Source organism: Hibiscus syriacus, unplaced genomic scaffold, assembly GCF_006381635.1.
Source record: "Hibiscus syriacus cultivar Baekdansim isolate YM2019G1 unplaced genomic scaffold, ASM638163v2 tig00111201_pilon, whole genome shotgun sequence".
NCBI classification, from domain to species: Eukaryota; Viridiplantae; Streptophyta; class Magnoliopsida; order Malvales; family Malvaceae; genus Hibiscus; species Hibiscus syriacus.
Window position 1 is genome coordinate 394,433 of NW_024063017.1, and position 19,642 is coordinate 414,074.

The 19,642-nt window shown below is 34.4% G+C and overlaps 2 protein-coding genes across 2 annotated transcripts; both read left to right on the plus strand.

Moving 5' to 3' along the window:
• Positions 1–15,946: 15,946 nt before the first annotated feature.
• On the plus strand, positions 15,947–16,993 carry LOC120155681 (transcription factor MYB73-like). Its single transcript, XM_039167177.1, has one exon. The coding sequence runs from the start codon at positions 16,014–16,016 to the stop codon at positions 16,890–16,892; it is 879 nt and encodes a 292-aa protein (XP_039023108.1). The 5' UTR covers positions 15,947–16,013; the 3' UTR covers positions 16,893–16,993.
• Positions 16,994–18,759: 1,766 nt separating this feature from the next.
• Positions 18,760–19,231, plus strand: LOC120155699 (calcium/calmodulin-dependent serine/threonine-protein kinase-like). The gene is made up of 2 exons (XM_039167190.1): positions 18,760–18,925; positions 19,089–19,231. Exons 1-2 carry the CDS (start codon positions 18,760–18,762, stop codon positions 19,229–19,231), a joined length of 309 nt encoding a protein of 102 aa, XP_039023121.1.
• The last annotated feature ends 411 nt before the right edge of the window (positions 19,232–19,642 follow it).

Genomic DNA, 19,642 nt, shown 5'->3' on the forward strand with positions numbered 1-19,642 from the left:
ACCGTAGCAGAACCACCAGAAGTCGATTGAGAAGTTTCTGTTTTCTCAACTGGAAACTGCTCGAAATCCACCACTGTCGTGTCTTTCTTCTGCTGCAACATGGGTTGTTCATCAAAAACAACATCTTTACTTATCATAATTTTCTTCGTAAGTGGATCCCATAACTTGAATCTTTTGACACCTGTCTTGTAACCTAGAAAAATGCAGTCCTTCGATTTTGCATCAAGTTTGGATCTCTCATCAGCAGGTACATGCACATAAGCAAGACAACCAAAAATCCGTAAGTGATCAAAAGTAACATCAGGACCAGTCCATACCTCTTCTGCAAATTTCCTAGCCAATGATGCCCTTGGTGATCTATTGATAAGATAACATGTCATGTTAACAACCTCAACCCAGAAGTGTTTGGAAAGCCTAGCATTCAACCGTAAACATCTGGTTCTTTCATTCAATGATCTGTTCATCCGTTCCGCAACACTATTCTATTGTGGTGTCTTGCGCACTGTAAAATGCCTCTTAATCCCATACTCCTTACAGAAGTTTAGAAACTCTGAATCTGTGTACTCCGTACTATTTTCAGACCGCAAACACTTGATTTTTCATCCTATTTGGTTTTCTACCTCATCTTTCCACAGCTTGAACTTCTCAAAAACTTCAGACTTTTGTTTCAAAAAATACACCCAAACTTTCTGTTAAAATTCATCAATAAAAGTAACATAATACCTAGATCCACCCAAAGACGATGTCGTGGAAGGCCCCCATACATCAGAATACACATAATCAAGAATCCCTTCAGTTGTGTGTTTTCTTATCTTAAAACGAACTTTAGCATGTTTACTAAGAACACAATACTTGCAAAAAACGAGCTTACAGCTTTTAATACCATGCAACATATTTATTTTATGTAATTCAGCCATACCACGTTCACTAAGATGGTCAAGACACATATGCCACAGTTTGGTAGTATCTTCACAGGACTCAAGAGAATGAACTCCACCTACAACGATACTCCCTAACAATCTGTAAATATTCCCTGCAATCATCTTTCCTTTCATCACAGTCAAAGTTTCTTTAACAATCCGAATGGTTTCCCTATCCTTATCATCCTTAGAGATAAAACCATTCTTGTGAAAAGTGCCCAAAGAAATTAAATTCTTCTTCAAATCTGGGATATGTCGAACTCCACACAATGTCCAAACATAACCATCATACATCTTAATTCTGACATCACCAATACCAACAATATTGCAACATCGATCATCAACCAAATAAACAGAACCAAAATCAACTGACATGTATTTCTAAAACCATTCCCTATTTGGCGTGATGTGATCAGAACATCCAGAATCAAGAATCCAAGCATACATCAATTGAGTCGTTAAAATAGAAAGCATATCACCCTCACTGCAATAAGAATTGTCATCCTCGACCACATTCACAGACTTGGATGAGTCATCACGATTCTCATCAGTCTGCTTTTTTAACTTCGGACAATCTCGCTTCATATGTCCCGCCTCCTTGTACTTATAACAGTGAATTGTCTTCTTATCCCTGTATTTGGATCTAAAATTCTATTTCACAAACCCTATCTTCTCTGGCTTCTTTTCACGGTCTCGATTACCCTTGATATATAAGCTATCAGCTTGAGAGTTTTCCCCTACATTCTGCTTCCGCTGGTTGTGAGCCAACAAGGCTGCAGTAATCTCCTCAACTTTGATAGTCTTTTTCCCATATGTAAGAGTAGTCACCATGTGTTCATAAAAGGGAGGCAAAGAACACAACAGAATCATCGCTTTGTCTTCATTCTCAATTTTCACATCAAGCCAAGCCAAATCAGAAACGATTTGATTGAAGACATTCACGTGTTACGCCAAATCATGATCATCCTGCATCTTCAGCCCATACAGTCGCTGCTTTAGATATAGTTTAGTAGTTAAGGATTTGGATATAAACTGACTTTCCAACTTTTTCCAAATTTCATCTGGAGATGATAGATGCATGACGTGATACATGACCTCGTCCGCCAAACATAATCGTATGGTTCCTGCCGCTCGCTGCTGCAATTCTTCCCAATCTTCCTCCTCCATCGATGTCGGCTTTGTAGGTCACAAAGCCTTCAGGATTCCTTGCTTCGCCAACAGATCATTCACCCTTTTTTGCCATAATCCGAAGTTACCTTGACCATCGAATTTCGCAACTTCGAATTTGGCTCCTGACCTCTGATATCAATTATTGAAAAATCGGGTAAAGAAAACATAAAGAACACAAGAATTGTAACGAGGTTCAGTAATGTGCTTACATCCTTGGTGCATTAGGCGGTGCTAGAATTTTATTCAATTCAATGTCTCATTGGTTTTGGTTACATCCCCTTTTATAATAAATAAACCCCGGTACATATTTACAAAAATAATCATATACCATACCGCGGGGCTGCACCCACGCACCCCCAATCCACATAATCATAACCTCCACTACGAGACTTTCTTTATAAGGACACATGATGTTCACTTTGCTCACTCTGCTCCATCCTCTGTTCTCTTTACCGGTATATTTATAATCATACCTAACACATACTATGTATTTTGTTTTTCTTTTTAATTATTTTTTTTAATTTTGAATAAGAATCTCTGTCTTTGTGACACGGTTTCCTTCGCTCTTGTGGAACATGTTTTCTCTACTTTTGTGACACAATCCTTATGGCTTTTGGTACGTTTCTCGTATACCATTGCGGTCGTTCTGGTGCTTGCATAGAAACCCTCACGAATTTTGTTTTCTAATTAGTTTGTCAATGGTTAAGTATTGTCAGACCCCCTCTTTTGTCAAAGGTTGTTTGTCGATAAAATCATAATTGTGTAACAAAGCAATCTGTCATATAGTTTCACTCACCACTCCTTTATCATTTCATAAAGCGTCTTATTCGACGGAGACAATGAGTTTTTATGAAGGTTACTAGGTTCATTTGATGTTGGTCGTTATTCTTAATGGAATGTTTCATTTTTTTCGTTTCTTTGGGTCTAATATTTTTATCTTTTATGAGTTTTTTTTAGTGATTTTATTCTCTATTTTTCTCTCTATACTTAAGTGTGTTGTAATTATGATTTATTCCTTGAGGTTTAGTAATGAAATCTAATTGCCATTGTTAAAAATAAAGTATTAAAATTTTATGAGTTTAAAAAATAAATATAAAAGAAAAGTAATGATATTAATAATAATTAATATACAATATACAATATCAATAATTATTATATTTTTAAGTGTATTATATAAAATATTTTTAGAAATAAATACTATTAATAATAATTTAAAGTTTGATATTTTTATTTTATAATATAACATATGTATTAAATGGAAAAAACAATTAAAAGAATATATTTATGTTGAATTTGAGGAAGATATTTTGATTATGAAAATTCTCCTTCAAACTTTTTTTTAATAAATTTTAAAATTTTCAGTAAATTTACTCAAATAGAAATATAAGTTTTCTTAATTTTAATTTTTTTTATAAAGTAAATCCTATCATATCCAAACACATAATTATTTTTTTAATAGCCTTAGATGATTATAAGTATTGATGGATCTAGAAATATTTTTTAGGGTGGACACATATACATTAATTATACAAACTTTTTGTATGAGGTGGGCACAAATAAAATTTTATGGTGGACACTAATAATAGAAAGGACAACTAATGTAAAGAAATTCAAATTCTAGTGTGGGCACATGTCCACCTTAGACAAACCTTACATCTGTCACTGATTACAAGATATTATATGTTTATAATTTTTCTTAATTAATGTCAACATATACATTCTTCAAACACAACTACTCAAGTCTAATACTTCAAGAGAAAGTCTTACGCCCTTTCCACTTCTCTAGACAAGGTACTCCATTATCTAAGTTGTTTTTGCGGATATCTTATTTTATACAATCGTACGGACATGGAGAATGCAGCTTCCGTCAATTCTGTTTTGTCGGATTTTGGTTTATACTCTAGTCATCGAGTTAGCAAGCAAAAGATCTAATTATTCTTTTCACCCAACACACATTTTGGCTTGCACGATCAAATCAACTCCTCTTTGGGTTTCAAAGTCGTCGATACTATTGCAAGTATCTTGAGGTACCTGTTATTCATCAACATGTGAGGTGTTCAGACTTCGATTTTATTCTTTGATAAGATGTGCTCTCGTCTTTCGGGTTGGGCCGCTCAATTTTTATCTCTCGCAGGTCATAACAGTCTCACAAGATCAGTCTTGAAAGCTATGCATGTTTATTTTATGCAAACAACCATGCTTTCTAAAATAGTTTGCAATAACATAGAGAAGATTGCCAAAAACTTCATATGGGGTTCCTCACCATCGTCTCCCAAACTTTCTCGTCAACTGGAACAAGTATGTTAGTCCATTAATCGTGGAGGTGTGGCCTCCGTCGGACTTACGAATATAACAATGCTTTTCTTATGAAAATTGGCGTTGCTTTGCTCACCAAATCCGACTCTCTTTGGTTAAGTTACTTGGAGAAAGTATAAATTATGAATTCTCTCCCAACTTCCATTCGGCGTTCCTCTTGTTCATCCTTTTGGAGATTTCTCATTAAGTTTTGGGAGGAAAAAATGGTTGTCCCTTGTTCCCATATGTAATGGGGTAAAGGGGAGGTAAGATAGTAGGTTGCCCCCAACACTAAGTTAAGAGCAGCTTCCGTAGAAGACCTCCGAATTATGAAATGCCCTCCGTGGGACTCGATCTCACGACCTCAAGGTTAAACCTTGTGCTCTACCACGAGTTTAGGCCTAATATGGCTTGGTCTATTAGAATGGAGTATTAATTAATATTAGGGATGATATTTGGGTCCCTCGAGTTGGTCTCTTTAAAGACCATATGCTCAACTCTCCGATGTTGCTTCACCACCCTCATTTTGCTGACATAATGACAACTAACGAAAAATGGGATTTCCCCTTGCTCTCTTCTTTGGTTCTACCAGATATTGTCGCTTACATTGCTAACATTCAATGTCCTAAGGGCAATGACATTCCTGACTCTTGTTGTTGGCGTTGGAATGATCAGTTCACTATTGGAGAAGCATACTCTACTCTCATGGATGCCAAATGGGAACCTTGTTCTCCAGAATGCTAAATGGGAAAGTTACATGGAAAAACTGATGACCAATCTTGAGAGGAATCGAAGATCACCAATCTTGAAAGGAACCAAAGATCCTTAAGTAGCTCCCTTTTATGCCCCTTTTGTAATACTACGAGCGAGTCGGTTCTGCATGCCCTTCACGAATGTAACTTAGCTTGCATTATCTGGGACCCTATTTTCCCAAGCTTTCTTCGTATAGATTTCTACAACATGGATCTCAAAGACTGGATTTGGAGGAACATAAACTTAGTGGTTATCTCTCATTAATTCTTTGATACTCTCATCTGGAACATTTGAAAGTACCGTAAACACAATGTCTATCATGGGCAGTCATATAGATTACTTTATTACCCAACACAACATCATCTGGGCGAAACCTCATGAAGCTTCTACAAAACAATCCACACAACTTGTTTCATTGACCGACACATCCACACTCATCCAATGCGTCCTCCATCTCGTTGGATCGCCCTCAATATGGATTGGGCTGTCTGTTGCACTTCAGGTAAAACCACAATTGGTGGCCTTTTCTGGGACAGTTTAGGTTCTTGGATTCATGGTTTCGGACGTGAAATCGGTTACTCTGGTGTCCTCCAAGGTGAGCTCTAGGTTATATATGAAGGTTTATGTATCGCTTGTCATTTTGGTTTTGAATTTGTCCAGGTGCAATCAGATTGCTATAGAGCTATATCGATGCTCTATGCTCCTTACGCTTAAAACAGTCATTTACCACTAGTTTGTGCTATTTCAAGGCTCAAACAGTAAAGATGAATAATTGATTTCGTCTGAATTCCACGAGAAGCAAATCACTCAACAAATACATTGGCTAAATATGTCCCTCACTCTCATTTTGAGATGCTTTACCATGTGTCTCCACCAATTCATATGCAGGACCTCCTTATTGTAAAAGTAGCTCCAGCTAGCCTAGTTTTTTAAACTAGTTCCTTTTAATTCAAAAAAGAAAAAAGAAAGCTGCGGTAAGAAGACATTATTTCTCATGTTTTTGGGGTGAATATGATTTGTTGGTTGAATTGGTGGCGAGTTGGTGAGTTCCATTTAACAACTTTCGATGAAATATCCCATTCCATTCTTATGCCAACCTCCCATAACCCAATTCCGAAACGGAATTTTGCGGTCGGTCAGTAAAGCAGTTAAACCTCCTTTAACTGGCCGTCGGAAATCTTAAATGGGTTTGAACTGTCCATTAGACGATTTTAAATAACCTAAATAATTTAATATTTGTAAATTTAATTTTGAAGAATGAATCTGGGTAAATACAAATTAACGGTTTACGTTAGGTAGATAATTAAAAATATTAATTATTATAATATTTTAAAAATAATTTGTCTAGAGATAAGGTTAGAATACTAATTATATATAGTAGACAAATATATTTTCGTGGATTTTGCACGTATCTGCTTCAATTGGGACGGATATGAATATCAGTTTAGTGGATAGTAGGTGGGTGTGGATGTAAATGTCATACTCGTCGTTAGTATAATTTCAGAGATTATTATGTAAATCTTAATATTTTATAGGACATAACTTATAATTTAACCAAATGTTAGGATATACACGTTTTTTAGAATTGAAGACCGACGTTTCTCATATCTTTAATTAGGGGAATGATTGGGGTATAAACGAATACGAGATAAGTTGTGAGTATTTAATTAGATAGTGGGTGTGATGATGTATTTAAGAATATACTTGTGTGGCTAGTGTGAATTTAAAAACTTTACTCGTCGTAAGTGGTGGATAGAGGATGAATACAAAAATATTAAGCGAGTATGGAGATTGAGAAAATATATTTGTATCCACCTTATCGCTTACCGTCCCTAAATAACTAATTCGAATACAAATTTGAACTTGTTTGAAAATGAAGAATTATCCCTAATTAGTTTATAAAAGGCTTTAATATACAAAAGGTGCACAACGTATGCCCGTTTTTCCAGTTCAGTGCCTAGGGATTTTTTTCGTTCTAGTTTGGTGCCTAACGTTACATTTCGTAACTCAGAATGGGTAACGCTGTGACGGACCGTTAGTTTTTTCCGTTAAGTGAAACGTGTCACAATATGGTAATTTTGAAAAAAAATATTAAAAATATAATTATATTTATAAAAAAAAAACCCCTTATTTCTTTTAAATTACAAAAAAGCCCAAATCCTAACACCGAAGCTTACCCACGGCGGCAGACGGCGACTACAACGTCACCCACCGGTTGGGTTTTGAGCGGACGGCGACGTGGAAGCTAAATATAGTGGCGGTGAGGCGAACGAAGGTTTGAGGCAGCCGGAATCGTCCAAAAATCCGAGGCGTTTAGGTGGGTTTTCGACGACACTTCAAGGGTTCGATTCTGGCGAACGGCAACGACTATCCACGAATTGTTTTGGGGGCTTTAATCATGGCGTGAGGCGCTTCGATTGGGTTGGGCGGTGATAGGAACGGATGAGCACCGGCGGTGGTCGGCGTGGGTTTAGGGTTGAAATGAAGGTTTTCAAAAATTTGAGATTATTTCAAAATTAATGTGTTTTTAATTTTAAAAAATATATAATTTTTAGATTAAAATCAAATACTTAAAATGTATCCGATCAAATGTATCCAATCAACCAACCGAAGCTTGATTTCAAGCTTGAAATTAATAAAAAATTATCTAATTTTAATATATAATTTTGAGATTATTTCAAAATTAATGTGTTTTTAATTTTGAGATACTTGATATGTATCCGATCAACCCGCCGAAGCTTCATTTCAAGCTTGAAATTAATCCAAAAATTATCTTATTTTAATATATAATTTTGAGATTATTTCAAAAGTAATGTGTTTTTAATTTCAAGCTTGAAATAATCTCAAAATTATATATTAAAATCAGATAATTTTTGGATTAATTTCAAGCTTGAAATCAAGCTTCGACGAGTTGATAGGATACATTTCAAGTATCTTAAAATTAAAAACACATTAATTTTGAAATAATCTTTGAAATAATCTCAAAATTATATATTAAAATTAGATAATTGTTTATTAATTTCAAGCTTGAAATCAAGCTTCGGCGGGTTGATCGGATACATTTCAAGTATCTCAAAATTAAAAAAAAAACATTAATTTTGAAATAATCTCAAATTATATATTAAAATCAGATAATTTTTGGATTAATTTCAAGTTTGAAATCAAGCTTCGACAGGTTGATCGGATACATTTCAAGTATATGATTTTAATCCAAAAAATATATATTTTTTAAAATTAAAAACACATTAATTTTGAAATAATCTCAAAATTTTGAAAACCTTCATTTCAACCCCTAAACTCACACAGACCGCCGACGCTGCTCATCTGTTCGTGTCATCGCCTAGCCCAATCAAAGTGCCTCGCCGCCATGATCAAAGCCCCCAAAACAATTCGTGGATAGCCATCGTCGTTCTCCACAATCAAACCCTTGAAGTTTCGTCAAAAACTCACCCCGACGTCTCATATTTTGGATGATTTCGGCCGCCTCGGACCTCCGTTTGCCTCACCGCCACTATATTTAGCTTCCTCGCCACCGTCCGCTCAAAACTCAACCGGTGGGTCATGTCGTAGTCGTCGTCTGCCACCGTAGGTAAGCTTCGGTGTTAGGATTTGGGCTTTTTTATAATTTAAAAGAAATAGGATTTTTTATAAATATAATAATATTTTTAATATTTATTTTTTTTAAAAAATTAAATTATTATATTATGACATGTGTGATTTAACGAATAAAATTAACGATCCGTCACGACGTGACATATTCTGAATTACAGAATATAACGTTAGGTACCAAACTAAAACAAAAAAAATAATAAACACTAAACTAAAAAAAAACATACCTTATATATTTGTTTTTTTATATTAAAGCCTTTATAAAAAGATGTACGGCAGTGGAGCAAGAACAAACACAGTGATCCAGCTCGGCATTCTGACGTCAGGTAATCGCGTGGTACGATGGATGCATGCAACTGAAAAATCATGGAGCTGCCGATGGGACCCTCCGCTCAAATTCCCGAATCCCCATACTATGATTTTCCCTTTGGGAGTTAGTGCTTTATAGCTGGCAATTGCCCCCTTCCTTTTCAAACCATATGGTCCGTTTATTACACAACAAAACTACACCCCTCTAAAACCACGCTTCACACCAGACAAAACCCACCTCTTCACCGGCTTGTACGTGGCTCAATTTGCTGACCAACCGGTTTGGGGGCATTATTAAATTAGCCCACGTGGAACTTGTTTGGTCCTCATCGTCTTAACTTGGCGACAAAGGAACTGCCCCTGCCCGTACCCAAGTGTTGCTTTGATTTTTATCACGTTTTCCCCTTGTCACACCAATAATTCAAGCGCGTTTAAAAAAAATCTAAAGAATCAATAATTAGATGTGAGGTACTATTAATTAAATTTTATTGATCTAACATCTATTTGTTAACACGAAAGAAGGCATGGATTACTAAACACGCATTCTTTAGGTTTTCGTCCAAACTGGCCTCACGCGAAAAAAACGTAATTCACCATTCGTGTCGTCGTGGGAAACTGACACACGACGGAAGGCTATAAATACCCCAATCGCCCGTCGCTCCCCCTTAATTACCATATATTCCTCCCTTATAAATATCAACTCATACAACTCTCAAGCCACACAGAAAAAAACTCTTTTTCTTCCTTTTATCATTTCTTCTAACAAACTTCAAGTGGATTTTGTTATTGTTTTTTAAATGTAAATTTTTTTATTATATTATAATTATTAAATAGTTTATTATTTTATTATATTTTATTGTATTATTTTTATGTTTTACAGTTATAAAAAGGAAGGTGGGTTGCTGCGTTTAGATAGGAATCATATCTCGAGTCATTTTACCGATACGGTAATAATTTTAAATTGTGTTATGTTAATTATTGTGAATGTTTTATTTATTTATTTTTAGTATTAGTTTATATTTTAACTTGTATATAATTTATTTAATCAGGGGAATGATCTTATATTAGATCCATTTATTCGTAACGCTAAGTCAGAGATACTGAATCGTGTCTAGTCGTATTTAGCCGAGGCTGGATTCGGTTACATAGCTAGATATGAAGGGTATTGTAACCTTAAATCCAACCTTATTTTTGCACTGGTTAAGAGGTGAAGACCAGAGACACACGCATTCCACATACTGTGTGGGGAGCACACTATTACGATGGAGGATGTTTCCTTACATTTGAGGCTTTCGGTAGATGGGGATGTTATTTCTGGTGTGGCGGATGGTAATTGACATTCCTTGTGCGATGAGTTTCTTGGAGGTATCCCGCCTAATTTCAACGGTGGTCGAAAACCGTTATCATGGTTAGCTACAATTTTTTTATAGTTGAACGACGACTGTTCCAAGGAACATGCTAAAATATTTGCCTTGGCTTGCATATTACGACTCATAGGAGAGATTTTGATGCCCGATAAATCTCGCAACCAAGTTCATTGTATTTGGTTACGTCACCTCGTAGATTTTCAAGTTGTCGGCTTATTCAGTTGGGGCTCTGCGGTTTTAGCATCTCTGTATACAAAATTGTGTTGAGCAACTGATTATTAGAAAAATACTATCGGCAGATATCTCCTTCTTCTGCAGTCATGTGTATGGTACCGCATGCCCTTTTTATGTTTGGTCGTGAAAAAACGTTAGTATTCTCATTATTATTTAGGTAATTTCAATAAGAAGTTCGCATATAAATAATTTTTTTGAGTATATAATGAAATTTTTTACACTAAATAAGTGGTCGTGTATAAGGAAATATCATTGTGATATACTAGACGAATTGGAAGAAATTCGACTACTCATTGATCAAAAGGCTGGTACACGAGTATGTATTTAAATTTTATTACTTACATTTAATTATCGTTAAATAATTAAAATATTATTTTGATAATAATTATATATATTTATTTTAGTTTCAATGGACTCCTTTTGCTACTGAAGAAATGAGGCATTGCATCCCACCTTGCTTGAGTGGCCCATTAAATGTATGGATGGCGGTGGTCCTTCTGATATGTTATGCTATTGTCGAGTGTCATCCTCTTCGGTGGTGGATTGGTATAATGTTAGTTCTCATATGTTATTTGTCATCTTCCTCTTCTATACATGAATAATCCAATTGCATTCATTATCACGTTAGACATAATAGCAGTCATATTTTTCGGTGGTGGATTGGTTGATTCTAGATTGAACAAAATTATGAATGTTGTAATTCTTAATTGAAATAATCGCTTCTTCTTTCGATAGAAACTCTATTATGATGTATAACTCACCATCATTGACTGATGAGTTAAATTTGTAGTCATTAACATTAGGCATATCTGTAAATTCTGGCCCATACATTGCACCATAGTCAGTTTCATACATGTGTGCTGGAGGTTCGATGTGTACCGTATTTGTGGGAACTTCATTTACATCATCATCATCAGAGTTCATATTGAACTGTGGTGATTTTTGCTCAACGAATAGTCCAGTCTTAGCACCATCCGCACCTGACTCACGAAGAGGTTCTTCTTATAGAGATGAGGGTTCCTTTGTGATGTCGATATTTAGGTCGAACAAGCTGGTAGTTGAATGCATTCCCATTGAACTTGAAGGAATTGTATCATATGGGTTTTGAATTGAGTGTTGTGTCGCAAACATCTCGATATTGAGGTCGAAGAAGCTCACAGTTGAATGCTTTCCCCTAAAACTTGAAGGCATCATATCAAATGGGTGGTAAACAAATTGTTGTGACGAGGGTATCCCAATATTCAAGACAAAGAAATTAGTAAATGAATACATTCCCCTTGAACTAGAAGCGATATTGCCATACAGATTATTCATGGAGCCACCTCGATAAATATCATAACAAGTTGCTGATGAATGTCTCCCTATTGAACTTGATGGGATGGTACCAGGAAATGGATTTCCCATTAACGAGTTAAAATCATTACACATTACTTAAGTTGACTGTCAACTTGATCAGCTTGTTGAGCCAACCCATAGTGGGAGATAATGACATACCACGAACCACATATACTTCAACAAAGGTCGCTTACATTTGTGTATCAGCGTTTGTATTTTGATTTTGAGAATCAACCATCATAGCAACATCGTCATCGTTGGAGAGTTCGAACGCTATATAAGTTAACGAAAATACTACGGCTGGAAATCTGTACTGAAGTGAGGACAATCTTCTAGTACTTCAAACATGAACATTCCTTGAAATTTTAGTGATCAACTCCTCAAGAATGATGTTTCTCTTGAAGGATATTCTGATAGAATGATTTGATGCGAAGATAACGCCGATTTTATCTTCCCAAATTTCTCCATCATAGTAAACAATATTTGAAATACGCCTCATTTTGAGAGTTTCAAAGATTGAGAGTCTTATATCTACAAAAACAATAGCTGAAATACGCCTAATTAAATAAATAATATACAAATTAAAATATAAACTAATGCTAAAATATTAAAAACATTCATAGTAAATTAAATAACACAATTTAATATTGTTACCATATCAACAAAATGTCTCGAGATTTGATCTCGCCTTCCATTTTACAATAGCAAAAAAAAAATAGTTAGTACAAAAAATTTGATCAAATAATTAAATGTAAAATAAATATAATATAATAAAAAATAATTTTACCTTCTAAGAACTATAATAAAATATACTTAGCTTGATAGAAAGAATTGATAGAAGGAAGAATATGAAAGTAATTTTGGTGTTGTTTGATGTTTGTATTTGGGGGTATTTATAGGGGAGGGGGATGGGTGAGTCGTCGAACTTTAAGGTTCGAGTAATAATGGAGTACCCAATAATTCAAGGTGAATAATGGTGATTCGCACCTTCCGTCATGTGTTAGCTTTGCTACAAAGGCACGAATGGTGATTCGCGTAGCACCAGCTCGGACAAAAACTCAGGGAAGACGTATTTGGTGATATGTGCATTTCGTCTATGTCAGCAAATGTGTTTTAGATCGGTAAAGTTTGATCAATGAGTGTCTGACAGGTAATTATTAATATTTTAGGTGCTTTTTGGGTAAAAATGCCTAATTCAAAAGAGAGATAGCTCCAAAGAAGGATGCTCAATCATTTTTTCTTGGTCAAAAGCGACATTTCATTTCCTTTTCATCTTTATTGTTGTTTTGGCTTCAGATTAATCACGTCCCTAAATTTTAGAGTTAATTAGCATACTACTCCAATGATGTAGTGTTTTAGGCCCCTCAAAGTCAGAGACCGCAGCTTTTACGTGATTGGTGCCCTAATTTTTTTGTAGTTCATACTTCTTTTAAATACTTAGCTGTCTTATCTTTAATGTTGCTATTTAATGATAATTGCTTGCACCATATATATCAAGCATCAAACAAAATATTTGCCTCCTTTTTCTTTCTCTTAATTAAAAATTCTTAAGGTTCAGATACGTTTTTTTAATGTTATTTCAGATAAAGCAAAGTAAATGGAGAAATTCGTAATGTATAAGAATGGCACAGTTGTAGTACATTGTTTTAGTAGTAGTGGACTTGGTAGCTTACTGTCATTTTAGAATTCGTAGTTTAATTGATGATGATTAAATACATTATTATATAAATTCAATTAATGACAATTAAGTAAATTATTATATAAATTCAAAAACTATTATGTTAATCAGTTAATGACTAGTAACTTAGTTGATCAATTTTTCTAATACTAGTGTCTAAATTAATTGCTCAAAAAAAATAATGTATAAATTAAGAAAATAGTTTAATGAGCACAATTGTAATATCATAGTACTTAGTTAACCAATTGAATAATTTACCCTAAGAATATATTAGGACGCCGGCCACTTGAATCGAACTGATGAAATTTGTGATTTTTTCCCGACGGTAGAGAAAACTTTTCAAGGGAACTAAACCGAAAATTTATTAAATCTTTTGAAAACTGTATCTATAATGATGAGAATTAATTTAACGACATTTTCAACGAAATGTACGGTGTTGTTCGAAACTCAATTCTAGATATTTTGGCAAACGATTGAAACAGAGGTGTACCTAATTTCAGTAAGCGTTAAATGCACATAAAGAAACCATATTATATATACTACGGAACAAACGAATATAATCAATAAATTAAGCAGGTAAGACGGTAGAGTTGGTTTTGGGCAGATACGGAAAGTATAAGAAAACACGGGAGCAAACTGGAGCGTTACGGCCACGTGACGGTAAGTTGGAGTTGGCAGTTAGGGGAGACCAAAATGAATGTGCCGTTGGGTTTCCCATCACAGCCTGAACCGACACAATTGGTGTGTACCATTCGTACCTGATTATCGCATAAATATCCCCCATATTTTGTACTCTAATTCCAAAAGTATTCTTTATTTTTTCTTGCAAAAAATTTCCAAAAGTAATCATAAAAAATAATAAAAAAATAATAAAAAAATAACATCAACTAAGAGATTTTGTTCATAAAATATTTTTTTTGTTATTATTTGAGATTTTAAGTTCGAACACTATAAATATTAGAAGTATGAGCGAATAATATAAGATGATTAAGAGTTATTTTAAAACATATACTGTCTTTTTTTTATCACAAAATAATTTTTAAAAAAATCCAAATTGATTTCATTTAACTTTAAGGGTAAAGATATTCATAATCTCTCAACTATATGATATTATTTTGTTAAGTATCATTACAATTAAAAGTTATAAAATAATTATTCGATTATATAAAGCTATTTTATTGAGTTATTGGACTATTAAAAGTTATAAAATGATCAGTCGACTTGCATATATTTCGAATTCGTTATTTTTCTTTAAAAATTGATAATCATATGAGTTAAACGTTAACCTATTAACTCAGATGTAATAAAATCGTAGTTTAATGATGTCTATTAACACAACTCTTACTATCAGATATTGACTCAACGATATAATATTGTATATTATAATTTTAAATAATCGAGGAATTTAATAAAATAAGATGTTATAATAGGAGGATTGTTGTATATTTTATCCTAATTTTAATTGAAAAAAGTCGAGGATTTTCGAGAATTAAAAAAGTAAATTGAATTTAAAATGCAACAAAATAAAGAAATAAAAATAGTGCAAGTTGAACCGATTTTTGTCGATATTTGCTCAACTTACCCTCGATTCCGCTACACAAACTTTGTCGTATTGTGTGCCAACTCAGCTCTCCCCTTGGTCGTTTGTACTTCCCATACAATGAAAATGCTATCCAGCCTGGCCATACTCAAACTCCCAACCGTACATTTATTTCTTTCCCATTGGGTATAGACGTTCCAGATTTTAATTTTTTGATAAACTGCCCTGATTTCTTGAAATAAATGTCATTTTTCAGTTATTAATGAAATTTTGAGGAAATGAAAATATTTTGGACGTTTCGAGATTTCCACCGTTTAACTTAATACGCAGCGGATAGGTGGGAGCAGCACGTAATGAATATTTGATATTTTAGGGGGAAGGGCCAGAGGGGCTGCTGAGATTCACAGTTTTACGTGTAATTAAAGAAGTTAGGATTTGACGCGTGTCCTATGACAGCTGTATACTAGTAACTGTCTTCCCTGTAAGAGTCCCCATCAGTCCATCACTCAACCGGTGACTACTCACTTTTACCGGTTCAACACGTCATCCTTATCCCCCTCCCATATATATTGCTCCTCCCCCATTTTCTTCCCTATTCTTCTCTCTTTACCCAAACGTGAGGCTCCGCCTCAACCTCAACAACCGTCGTAACCATCTCTCCGGCGGCGTTCTCTCAGCTTTCTCTTATCTGTGCAGATATGATAATAGCTTAGATTATCCTTTTCTGAGTTTTGGGTTAAATCTGTTCATAGTATTTCTTTTCCTTTCTTTTCTTTACTCTGCTTTTTTTTTTTTAAATTATAATGGCTTCTACAAAGAAAGATGTGGATCGGATCAAAGGTCCGTGGAGTCCAGAAGAAGATGAGGCTTTGCAACGGCTGGTTCAAACGTACGGACCCAGAAACTGGTCTTTGATAAGCAAATCAATACCGGGTCGATCTGGGAAGTCGTGTAGGCTTCGATGGTGCAACCAACTTTCCCCGGAGGTTCAACACCGTTCTTTCACTCCCGAAGAAGATGAGGTGATTATGCAGGCCCATGCTCGATTCGGCAACAAATGGGCTACCATCGCCAGACTACTCAATGGCCGTACTGACAACGCTATTAAGAATCACTGGAACTCAACGCTAAAGAGAAAATGCTCATCCATGGCTGATGATTTAAACGATGATTCCCCACAGCCGCTTAAAAGATCGGTCAGTCTGGGAAATGGTAATAACACATCGGGCCTTTACTTGAATCCCGGTAGTCCTTCTGGATCCGACTTGAGTGACTCGAGTTTACCCGTTCCCACACCGATTTTCACCCCAATAGCAAGGACCGGTTCTTTGGTTCCGTCTAGTCAGCATGTGGAAACGGCCTCGTCGACAACGGATCCACTGACCTTACTCAGCCTCTCGTTGCCGGGTTCCGAAAACAAGGACGGAGGACCCGTGTCACCACCCGGGTTAAAACCGGTTCTAAGCCCGACCCAGGTTGCAGCACCAGCTGTGAAAAATGGCGAGATGAATGGGATGGAGAAACAGTTTTTTAGCGGAGAGTTTTTGGCGGTGATGCAAGAGATGATAAGAAAAGAAGTGAGAAGCTATATGGCTGGGATTGAAAAAAATGAGCTTTGTTTGCAAACCGAGGCTATTAGAAATGCTGTTGTTAAGCGTATTGGAATTAGCAAAATCGAGTAGGCAACATGGATCAGCTTAAGAGGACCAAAAAAAGAAAGTTGCTTAGTTTCTTTTCCTTGGGGTTTTCCTTCTAGAATTGGTGTCAGTTATTATGGTTATAGTTATACAAATAATAATTTTGGTAGTGTACAGAGGGGAAAACAATGCGGGCAGCCATGGAAATTAAGGTTCGAGTTTGGAGGGAAGGAACAAATTATATTACATAAAATCGAAAATAAAAAAAAATTGAACGAAAGCTCTAATTCCTATTAAACTGATGCCGCAGTTTTTTTTATCAATTAATGGCTTGAGCATAAATAACTGAAATTCTCATCGGAGGTATGGAGGTCTAGCTCGTCGCCGTCCATCGTGTAGATCTCCCAATCGGCACCTCCGTCGGAGTAATGTCTTTAGATTCTTGTTTGATTCGTCGTTTTTAATTGGTTAGAATTTAAACAATAAATTAAAATTTTATAAATTTTATATATTTTTGAATAATAATTTGATTATTATAAATGTTTTAAAAAACTTAAATATGGTTTTAAATGATTTTATGTCAAACTCATTTTTAGATTTTTAGTGAAGAATACCATGTAAAGCATCAATTATTAATTTAACATGTTAATTTTAGAAACCATTTTGTGGGTAAAATTGGGTTTTAATAATCTGGTCCAATAAACTAACTCAAATATTATTTTGTGGGATTAAACGTTTATTTTTTTTAAATTCATGGGACTCGTATGTGGAATAAATATATTATTTTTATAATTTAAAATAATATAAAATAATTATAAATTTATTTTTTAAATTCATGGGAATTGTATGTGGACGTGATGAGTTACATTCGGATTAAAATTATAATCCATTAAAATTCATCATGCGAGCGTGAAAAGTATTAATGAATAACTAACTAAAAATAATTACATTTATATGTTCATATCATTTAAAATAATCCATTTAAAATTTATTAATGTTCATATCATTTACTCTTTAAGAATATAATTTTTTTCTATAAATAAATGTTTTCTTGTTCATATCATTTTAAAAAGATTACTGAAGTAATAATTAAAAATAAATATTGAAATTTAATAAATTTAATAATTTCATTTATTTTATAAATATTATAATATAAACTAATAATTAAAATTTATTTTACTAAATACAAACAAATAATAACATAAAATTTGGTCATTTTCGTTTTGTTTTATTTAAGATGTTATCACTGAAGTTTAACGGCCGTTAAACTTTTAACGGTTCAATGACCTGACATAATAAATATATAAAATTAAAATACACTTCCACAGACAATACGCGGATTAAGTTTTGATAATTTTTTTTTCATATTTGCACATTTTTGCTAACCAAATTAAAAAAAACATAAGTTTTGATCACTTACATTATTATTTCATTAGGTTTTGGTCACTTACGTTATTATTTTATTAAGTTTTGGTCACTTGGACGTTGAATGCCGTTAATTTGATGTCGTGACTCGTTAGTAAAATGGTTTAATTTTTATTTTAACCTCTAAACTTTAGACAAAATACTAATTATGGGTATTTATGTAAATTCAAATTAGATTATGGACAACATTTCAATTTACCCATTTTTAATATTTTTTTCTCCTTAACCTCCAATATTGCTCATCTTATCCCGGCTTCTTCTTCAGACATCTGTGCTCTATTGCAATAACCTTCTTGTTTCTTATTATTAGTTGTAATTATTTGAAGCCAAATAGTTCTCACTTGTAAGAAAATGTATAAAAATAAGTAATGAAAATCGTGAAAAGTGTAGAGAATTTGCCATTAATACATTGAAAAGATTCACCATCACCACGATGTCACCGCCTTGAGCCGAGAAAACTATAGCTTTTTTAAAGGTGACGTTATTGATGACACCGTACCAGGTTTCCATCTCTGATGCGTTCTTGACCATCGAAATCCCCATGATGCGAAAGATCATTGAGAACATTTTGTCGCATCCGAACGTGATCGACCTCCACGACGTTTACGAAGATCAAACTGGAGTTCACTTGGTACTAGAGCTCTGCTCCAGAGGTGAGTTGTTCAACTGAGACGTCGTGGAAATGAGGTACTTGGAGATTGGCATGGTGGTGCAACAGATCGTGCAGGCCACAAGGGTTAACAATAATTCATAAGGCAGACGTTGTTCATAGGGATTTAGAATCTAAAAATTCCTTGTTATTGAACAAAAACAAAGATTTAACGTTGAAGATCATGGATTTTGGACTGAGTTCAGTAGATGAATTCATGGATCTAGTTATCGGGTTGTTTGGATCCATCAATTATGTTTCACCGGAGGCATTTTCTCAAGGGGAAATCACCACGAAGAGTGATATCTAGTTATTGGGTTATTTGGATCCTTTGATTTGTCTTCTTGTTCCGTGTTGGATTTTGCATTATGCAATCTCAATCTTTAGAAATTGAATTTTAGTTTGTACAACTGAGATTCCCTAGCTTCATTTTATCTCTAGATGACTGTCCTCTTACCTCTTATTTTTTTTTCCTAAACTTGTGGTGTTATTATTTATTATCAAAAGTTGGAAATCTTGCATTTTACTTGAATTGTAGCACGAGTCCTTAAAAGAACACAAATGAACCAATGAAGCGGAGATGTTTGAAGAAGAGATAGAGAGAAGACGAATAACAATGGGGTTGGTGTTGCACCATGTATTTTGATATAACAATTTAAGGGAAAAATGTTTTAGGAATTAATTAAATTTGTTCAAAGTTTTCAACAATAATTCAAATTCC

Bases quoted from the DNA above. Each gene is read 5' to 3' on its own strand.
- LOC120155681 (XM_039167177.1), top strand. From the start codon at position 16,014: ATGGCTTCTACAAAGAAAGATGTGGATCGGATCAAAGGTCCGTGGAGT.
- LOC120155699 (XM_039167190.1), top strand. From the start codon at position 18,760: ATGACACCGTACCAGGTTTCCATCTCTGATGCGTTCTTGACCATCGAA. The intron at 18,926-19,088 runs GTGAGTTGTTCA...ACAAAAACAAAG, and splicing joins ACTAGAGCTCTGCTCCAGAG to ATTTAACGTTGAAGATCATG.